Source organism: Hipposideros armiger, unplaced genomic scaffold (assembly GCF_001890085.2).
Source record: "Hipposideros armiger isolate ML-2016 unplaced genomic scaffold, ASM189008v1 scaffold_263, whole genome shotgun sequence".
NCBI lineage: Eukaryota > Metazoa > Chordata > Mammalia > Chiroptera > Hipposideridae > Hipposideros > Hipposideros armiger.
The window spans coordinates 2,166,178-2,176,065 of NW_017731613.1; the positions used below are offsets into that span (position 1 = coordinate 2,166,178).

The 9,888-nt window shown below is 36.7% G+C and overlaps 1 protein-coding gene across 1 annotated transcript in view; it reads right to left on the reverse strand.

Moving 5' to 3' along the window:
* Nucleotides 1-690: 690 nt before the first annotated feature.
* ABCB11 (ATP binding cassette subfamily B member 11) overlaps nucleotides 691-9,888 on the reverse strand; it is a 104,114-nt gene continuing 94,916 nt past the window's right edge. The window contains exons 22-25 of the mRNA XM_019656605.1: nucleotides 8,458-8,494; nucleotides 7,716-7,922; nucleotides 5,528-5,674; nucleotides 691-4,673 (exon numbers count right to left, since the gene is read on the reverse strand). Of these exons, the coding sequence (XP_019512150.1) occupies nucleotides 4,473-4,673; nucleotides 5,528-5,674; nucleotides 7,716-7,922; nucleotides 8,458-8,494 (592 nt within the window). The 3' untranslated portion in view covers nucleotides 691-4,472. The remainder of the gene's footprint in view (nucleotides 4,674-5,527; nucleotides 5,675-7,715; nucleotides 7,923-8,457; nucleotides 8,495-9,888) is intronic.

The window sequence follows — 9,888 nt, forward strand, 5'->3', positions numbered from 1 at the left end:
CCAGACCATATTAAATTTTACTTACATGCCATGAACAGTCTGTAAATCCTAAAGAGTACTCCATTTTGTAATTTGCTTCTTTAATAAACAATTTTAGATTTATACAATGCATTTCAGTCTTTAAAACATTCTATTCTAATTAGAATCTGAATTTTATAGCTATGAAAAGAGATGCATGGAGATGTGAAATAATATAACTACTGTTATAGGGCAAAATTATTAACATGAGAATATTCACAGAGTTTCTGCTCACCTCTCTTACAAAAGAGATCTTATAGTTAAATTATCAGCTCCATTTCTTCTTCTTGCTGGAAGAGATAATAACAGGCTGAGTGAGAAGAAGAGAAGGAGAAGTTTGCTTTGTGGGAGGAGTGTTGGAGATGCTTAACCAGATGTACTGTGTGAGGAAAGTGACTAGAAGTTTGAAATTGAAATAGCATTTTAGTAAGTTTGTTGTGGACTAATTATGGATCTCTCCAAGACATAAAGATAAAATTTGTTTTTCAATTCTTTATGGCTGTTGTAACGTGCTTCTTGAATGCAACACAATTCTAATACCAAATGATGCCAAGATTTTTGAGGATGAGCGTGCTAAATGAAAATTAGAGATCCAGTTTCAAATAGCTTCTACAACCTTCTTAGAGGCTCACACAGGGCCCCTTCTGTCCATGGTTTTCTTTTCTCTCTAATCCCCCTACCCACCTACCTGACAAACACTTATTATATTCTTTTAGGTGCTGGATATGCAAGGATGAGTTCAATAGAGGCCTTTCCCTGGGAGGTCCCCAGGGGTTCCAGGCTCACCTGCTGTAGCTGTGATGCCAGGGCTATCTCTGGCCTGTGGGCTTGGAAGGATTGAACTGAGACTCTATCCAGCTCCAAGTTAGCCCGTAATATTATTCCCCATCTCTTCTAACCTACTCTGCTTCAAATTTATCTTCTTGAATCACTTTCTTTTCAACTTTGGCTATATCCTGCCGATGGAATCCAGATTATTCCCAGTCTAACACCAATTTTATCATGTGAGAAGGCGAGAAAGCATAATTACAAAACGCCAAGTCCCTAAGTAAAAGCCTCACTCACGTAAAGCATAATAAAGCAGGGTACATGGACTATTCCTGGAAAACCACTAAATAAGCTGGGAGGATTTGCACCCAGTGATATCTCCTTTTCACAGCAGTGACATTTGAAAAAAGACTAGGATTAATTCCTTCTTTCAATCAATCATTTTTGAATACTCTAGATATAAAGGTCATATTTTAAGGTCATTTAAACACACATCAATAATTCAACATGGCATTATTTTCTTCATACTGATATTTCAGTATTTTCATCAATACAAATCTAATTGTATCTATTAAGATTATGTTAATCCATAATTAACAACAACTACAACTATAAAAAATGGCTTCAGGACTTAAACAAGTGAGAGGTATCTTTTTCTTGTGTAATAGGATGGCTGGTGGTAGGCAATCCAGGCTAGAGCAACTTTTTAAGGATGTCAAGAAATCAGGCTCAGTCTTTCTTCATGTTCCGCCACTCGTGGTCATGTCCAAAAGACCACAGCATGGCTACTGTGCTTCCAGGAAAGAAGAAATGGGGAAGAAAAACAGGCTCTGCTTAACATAGGCTTATTCCAGAAGAGACAGCCTTCATAGAGACTTGTGCTCTATATTTCATTGACTGGAACAGTGTCACATGGCCTTTCCTAGCTGCAAGAGAGTCTGGGAAGGTAATTATTTTCCAGCTTCTGTAATAGAGGCAAGCAAGGGAAAAGGGTATAGGACTGACTGTCTGGTGAGAAAAACCTATGACACCTGCCATAGGGACTTCTCATATATATGTAACAATGAATGCAACTTACGGCTGCATTTCTTCTCTGCAGCCTGCTAGATGGTTTCACAATAACTTACAAAGCTTATGAAGGCAAAATGCTTTCTAAATTATAAAATGCTTCGTGAATATTATCTTGAGGTATATTTAAATGATTAATTGAATTTTCAACTTCTAAGGAATTTTATGAAAACATTGTTTATGTCTTACTTTGATTCCATACTTGATATATCAAAAATATATACTCTTAACCAGTAAATAGCATTATTTTCTCTTTTCTATAATCATTCTTAATAATTGTAGGCACTTATTCTGGGTCACCTTGGGTGAACATTTCTCTTTCTGTCTCCAGCTATTCTGTTGTCCTCACATTTATCTCTTTGTATCTGGGAGTAGGAGCTGTACCTGAATAATAAATAGGCGGGAACTGCCAATTCACCAGCTGGCTATGTGTTCTCTTCTTCCTTTATCTACTGCAAATTTTGTCCTAGTGCTGATTTATTGCATTGAGTAATTGCATCCAGACAGCTACATGCCAATCATGTGTACCCTGATTACTCATTATGAGCCTGACGATACCATACAACTCACTAATGAGAACATTATAATGTTGGCCAGTGCCAATTAGATGATAATCGTGTACACTGCTTTATTTACAGTCCATCCATTTAAATTAATTGGGCTTTTAATTGAACACAGTGTGAAAGAAATTGGAATTGGGTTTCAAAGTTTAAGTTACTTTTATCTGCCATCTCTTATAGGTAGGTGAGATTATTCACTTGATCTGAAAATGTAAAGTAAATATGAATAAACACAATGCTTATTTTATAATGGCACATATCCATATGTAAATTTATTTCAAAATGTGTTTGGAAACAGCAACCTAATTTGCAAGTTTTTAATCTCTACTAACCTCCTTATGTGACCTGATTATAGAGAGATTCTAAATGCATGAGAAATATTGATAAATCCAACACTTAGTTGGAAATATGAGGTGGAATCCTACACCAACCTGATGAGAATATTCTGATATTTTCTTAGGATAGGAAAGTTACATTTAATTCATGAATAAATATGTGGCAAACTATACCTGATTTTGATCCCTATTTATTTTTCTCTTTCAGGACACAGTATCAAAATATTCCAGGATCTACATTTTTAAATGAGCATATAATTGCTAAAAATTATATGTATAAAAGCACCACTAAATTCAAAGTGTCTTTTCATTGAAATAATTTTCTAAAAGCATATGTAGAGTAGACATAGAATAACTATATGAAAAAGAGCTTCTAGACAAAAGAATCCAGAGGCCAACTCTTCTATTTTTTTCTCAAAAAGTAGCAGCATTTCTGGTTTATGAGATGCACCAAATGACTAAAGTTCTCTTCTCAAAATAAGTTAGAAAATGTGCTGTTCCAATAATTCATAAGAACTGTGTATAGAAAAAAATCATAAATGATTCTTATAAATTAATTGGAACTAAACTTACTTGAGAAAGAGGACCTCAGGGGAATTAGATAATATGACAGTTTTTAAAGTTACACTGTGTCACACTAAACAATCTTAGTTCTTTCCCTTCTGGCCACTTAACTCAACCAGGTGAATCAAATAGGAGGAATCGTGTAAAGACTTTTAGCCACTCTAATAAGGGCCAATATGATTCTGTTTGTAACTTCTGACCTCATGATGTCTGATTCTACCAAGGTCTCTTGCTAGTCCAAATGAGCACATGATCTTTGCCTAAATAAGTTTCCCAAAGTTTCTGAGTACAGTATAAGGACACATTTCAAGGGAGAAGCTGGGCTCATGTTTTTATAAGATTCGAATCATAAAGGAACAACTGAGGCTCAGGCCAGGAAATCCATGAACCAGGATATTTTAACCCTGTCTGTCTGATTGAGTAGCCTCTAGTCACATTTTGCTACTGAGAACTTAACATGTGGCTAGTCTGCATTAAGGTATGCAGTAAGTATAAATGCACATCAGTGTTTGAACGTTTAGTATGATAAAGTAATTTAAACTATTAATAATTTTTATATTGAGCACATGTGGTGGTGACAATACTTTGGAAATATTGAGTTAAATAAAATATATTATTAACATTGATTTCACCTTTTTCTTTTCCTCTCTTTAATGAAACTAGAAAATTTTATATTACATATATGGCTCGCATCAGTGGCTCATATTATATTTCAATTGAAAGGCACTGCTCTATCCTAATGGGAAGAATGGACAGTCCCCACATTTATTGTCTTCAGGCTGACAAATTATAGGTTCAAGAATGAAAAAAAGAACAACTCCTCTGCCCTTGATGAGTTGGAAGTCTCATCTACTCTAAGATTCTCACAAGTTGCCATGTAATAATGGGGACTGGCCCTTCCATGGAGGAGGCACTGAGTGGTGCCTGAGCAGCTGCTAAACATTGGCTTTCATTCACACTGGATCAGGTTTGTTCCATTTTCTATATACAGACATTTAAAGCTAAATTATTTTGAAGATCATTAGAAATTAGCTTGGATCCCAATATGTGACACCATGTATAAAAGTAAAATATCATCATTTCTCCTAAAAAGAAAACACAAAACCCAAGGCACTCCTGTAATTGGTGCATCATCTGTTCGTGAAGCTCTTGAGTCAGATCAACTGATGGGGGCTCCTGTGGTGACTAGTTTGTAGTAGGCTCCTTTCTGGGCCATCAATTCTTTATGGGTTCCCTTTTCAATCACTAGCCCCTGGGACACGACTGCAATGATATTCGAGTTTTGGATGGTAGACAGACGATGGGCAATGACAATGCAGGTCCGACCTTCTCTGGCTTTGTCCAGGGCAACCTGCACCGTCTGCAAAGGAAAGATGGGAAGTTAATGAAAAGACATATGCTTGTTTCCTGGCCCACCACTGCAAGAGTTCTGTTTAATACCACCTGAGTAACACTACTGTCCTCAGGAGTTAAACCCAAAAGCTTGACATGAAAGAAATAAGTATTTGCTGAATGCAATATATCAGTGGTTTGAATTGCAGTCCACAGGCTGAGAAATTTCAGTGAAGCAAGAACGAACCAAACTATGAGGTCATTATGCAATTTTAAAATACCTGATGGTTCAGTTTGCTAAAATGAAACGAAGGAAATAAGGCAAGGTAACAGTCATTGGTCATTCCTGATCTTGTTCTTCATTGAGGACATTTTAACTCTCCAAAATGGAATCCTGATTTTAAGGAGTTAATAAATGATAAATATCATAATTGTGTTTTGCGCAGTTGCATTTCCTTTCATGCAAACTGCACATCAGATACCACCTCTTACTCTGTGTTGTATGTTGCCCACCTGCTCTGACACATAACTTTAGAATTATAAAATATGAAATGCCCAACAGATGACCTGGGTTATTTTGCTCTACTTAAGAAAGCTAATTATTTGCCCTTGAACAAATGTCACTAAGCCTAGAGAATCTTAAAAACAATTTTTATTTTAAAGTTAAAAAAAAAAATATATATATATATATATATATTTTATTTCAAACAATTCTACTTTAAATCACTTTCTCTAGATTATTGTCTTTTGGCTCCACAATGTGGTGGCAATTTCTAATGTTAATGAAGCAGAAAATTGACAACAGTGCCAGTTTACAAGGATAAATACTATAGCAAAGGAGTCATTTATAATGATCTAAGGCTTTAGGAAATCAATACATACCTTTTCACTTTCTGTGTCTAAGGCAGAAGTGGCTTCATCGAGTAGCAGGATTTTGGGATCTCGCACAATGGCCCGGGCAATGGCAATGCGTTGTTTCTCTCCCCGAGAGAGCTGAGACCCCTGGGTCCCAACATTAGTTTCATATTTCTGGAAAAAGTATGGCAAGTTTGAAAACCAGTAGCTCTTATGCTGCCTGGGGCCCACATTCATGACCCCTCTATGAATTTAAACCATTTGTTGTATTTTGAAACTGGGAATAGTGAATGAGTCTTTCTGTACAGGATGTCAAATCCACTTAGAAATATAAGAAAAATATGGAGTTCATGACCTTTTCTGTTGGGAAACAAGGAAGCTTTGTATCTCCTTCCCTTCATTTCTTTTAGGTTTGTATTTCTGATCTATTTCTCCCCGGGTATGAGATCCTTCCTGATTTCCAAACTCTTGTGTGGAAGATCTTTCCAAGACAGAAAAATTCTAGAATGGGAGGGCCTTTTGAGAGGTCTAGTCCAGTCCCTGGTTGAGGAGGCACCATCTCAGAGCACAGAATCTCCACTCTGGGTTTGAATCTCCACTCTGCCGCTTACTAGCTCTGTGAGCATGGACAAATTATTTAAATTTCTTTGAGATACAAACTAGTCTGAAAAAAATAGATATTAATATGAATCTTAGATGAAATTAGGAAGGAAAATTCCTAGCTAGATGCCTGTTGTAACTACATTAAAAAATAGCTAACATTCACGGACTATGTCCTATGTATCAGATATTGAGCTCACTATTCTAGCCAGATTATCATTTAATATTCACAGAAATCATCCTCTCCCTATTTACAGATTACAAAAGTTAGGCATAGACAGGTAAGAAAATTGCATAAAGACAAACAAATAAAAAGCAGTGACGACGAAATCTAAATCCAGGTGTATCTAGTTTCTGAGCCCTTGCCCTTCCACAACGTGGTCTGCCTGTGCCTGTCTCGCCTCCTAACAAACGCTCAACCAAGCCAAGTGAGACTCGTAATAGCCTACTTTGTCCCTGTGAAGAAAAAGTGCTCAGTGAAAGGTGTTATAGGAAAATCTGTATGAGAAAGAGGCAATAAACCAACTCTAAGCCAGTGTCTCCCACAAAATGAGCAGGTGCTCAACAAAGATTTGTGGAATAAATGAATCTTCCAGGGGACACACAAGCCTGGCTTCATTTAGGATACAGCAAATAATAATGTCCACATGCTACTGGATTAGGCTACCCAAGTTAGAATGAAACCAAGAGCCTAAGACTCAGGAGACTTTGGGAAAAGAGCAAAGGGGAAAAACACACACACACACACACACACACACACACAAAAGCCAGCACAAACAACACAGAATTTATTAACATTATCACTTATAAAGAAAAGCTATGTCCCAGTGGTATTTCAAAGAAAGAAGTGGAAAAGTTTAAATGTAGTATTTGGCTCCTAAAATTCAGTTTCCATGTGTTGATTTTTTTGGAGGAATTAACCACCAAGAGAGACTCTTGGTAGATGGAAAAATTCAGAGTTGACATTGTGCTAAGTTCCAACTTGCCTCTGGAAAAGTGAGATACCCTGAGACAGATGCAACTTACCCTACTAACTGTGGTATATGCTACTAAGTAATGAAATTGTGATGATGACAATGATAACAGCAGCAGCTTTCTTTGTGTAGCTATTGTGTATATTCTTCCATTTTAATGTTAGTTTTTGCAAATGACTGAATCTCAGAAAAGATAAGTAATTGTTCCAAAGTTACACCGCTAGTAAGTGACAGAGCTTGGGTTCAAACTGAGGTCTGCTCGAAATCTCAGCATTTTTTTCACTATGCTAAGCTGATGTTCAATGTACTACTGCTTTATTTTTACAAATTCTATAGCATCCTTTGCATTGGATAATATAATACTTTCCAAAACTAAAGAGTATGTTTATGAAGAACATTTATTTTGCTTAAAAGGCTGAGATAATCCCCAGGCACTGACTGGGAAATAAATTGTGTTGCCTTTTACCTTCTCCTTGAGCCCAAATCATAATATTGGGTTGTCGGAAAAGTCATGACGTATTTTTTTCTGTTTTTCATTGCAAAAATGCGTCATGACTTTTCTGACAGCCCAATATTTTTTTTGTCATTCTACCTCCCCCATCCCCATCTTGCATAGGGAACCACTCTGACTTGGTACTCACCTCTGGGAGTGACATGACGAAATCATGCAGCTGAGCCTGCTTTGAAGCTTCTATGACTTTTTCCATGGGAATTTCTTTGGTGTTGTCCCCATACTTGATATTGTCCATTATGCTACAGGCAAACAACACTGGTTCCTGGGAAACAATTCCAATGTTCGAGCGGAGAAACTCGACATTTACCTTTTTGCTGTCATGCCCATCTATCATCTGCCAATAGAGGTGACAACCAAGGTGTTAAGTTTTAGAATTCCAGCAGCAAGGAAAGCTCATATTCTATAATCAGTGTTATGCAGGATGTTTGCTTTGCTTAAGAGACAACAATCCCAGGACTCTTGGAAATAAATCATGTTGCTTTTGACCCCTGGAGGTGGTGACTGTCAGGAATGGTGTCCAAGTTATGATCAGACTGTGGTTTTGTTTGTTTGTTTTCCAAACTCTAGCTCTACAGGTGGTACAAATGAGAAAAGCCCTCAGGACAGTAAGTAGTTAAAACATTTTTTTTTCCCTTATGCTTTGGTGCAGCACATCCTCTACAAGTTTGCAGAATTGCTTAATTTTTAGACCCCGTGAGTTATGAAACGGGTTTTGAAATGGGTTTTTCTAGGTAAAGATATTGGACAGCATCAGAATTAAAACTGTTTCCTTGATTTTACTGACACTACCCTCTGAATAACTGAGATCATAGACTCAAGTAAGAAAGTACATTTATTCACTTAATTAACCAACAAACATATTGAATTACCTGTCGAAAGGCACCATGGTAGGCAGTCTTTTGCCTACTACATAAAGAAAACACAATCTCTGTTTTCTAGGAACTCACAGCTTAGTTAGGCAGTTAAGTACAGGAACTCAAATATCTACCACTTGAGCTGGTTCACTTCAAAGCCCTAGAATAGTAAAGGTACAGTATGTCTAGCATACTACTGTAAAGTTTTCGGCCCTATGAGCTCAGAAAAATATTATATTAAATAGTGTGAAATATTCCATTTTAGACAATTTCTTGGCAATGAAAACAGCGAATAAGAAAAACGATCATGCATTCCTCAACAACAACTAGCCTCTATCATCTTCCCCTGCTCATTTTCCATAGTACTTATAGCCTGCAAAGCACAATTTAATACTGAAATACAAAGGTGTGAGTATTGTAAGCTCCTAGAAGACAGAAGACATGCTTCACACTCCTTAGAACCTCCCACGGGGCCCAGTGCAATACTGCACATCATAGGTGTCCAATTAAATGTTGAAATGGCTGAATGCCTGCATTTGGTAGCTTCCTTAAAAGCAAAGAGGATTTTTTTAAATTGCATAAAAGGTTAAGTTTTTCTCCTACTTAAAAATGTTTGTAGACGGTTTTTACAAGGGTATAACAAAATGTATTGTGTCTGTGAAATGCAAAGAATCACATTGATTTGTTCATGGGCATTGTTTTCTACCTCTGACCAGAACTTTCACTGAGCACATTCAGCGAAATATACTTAATATACATGTTAATGTTGGAGAGTCAAACATGAAGGGTTCAGGTGTCTGTACGTCATGCAGTTCACAGTTGACCTGGATGATAGACATAGGAGATCTGATATTTTTGGAAACTGGACCCTCTCCTTTGCATATATCAGACCCCAAGTGCAATGTGCTTTCTGGGCTCATCAGTCACCTAATACTTTCAAAAAATTAAAATCTCTATACCTAAAATTAATGACAAGTGATTGTATATTACAGAAAATCAACTCTTACTCCTTATTTTCATAATTTCCTGGATTCTACCAATATCTACTTATTTCCTTGCTTCGCTTTATGCAAGGGAATCTTTAGCTGCCTCTTCTGAGTTTCTCTCAGCATTTCTCTTCATAATATTATCAATTCTCATTGCAATGAAGATTATATTATTCAGGAAAATCGGAAAAGCCTTTTTCAAAATATTAATAGTAAACAATCAGTCAAGTGTAAAGCAGAATAAAACATTTTCAGACCCATGCCTCCGAACCATTTCCTAGAAAACTACTTGCAGATACACTCCAATATAATGAGCGTGAAAATCAAGAAAGAGGAAGATATGGGAACTAGGAAATAATGGATCTAATCTAAAAAAATATTGCCAGAAACTCATAGGGTGACAATTGTTCAGCAAGTGAACCTCTAATTAGTTCAGGCAATGGCAGAAATGAGAGGAAAA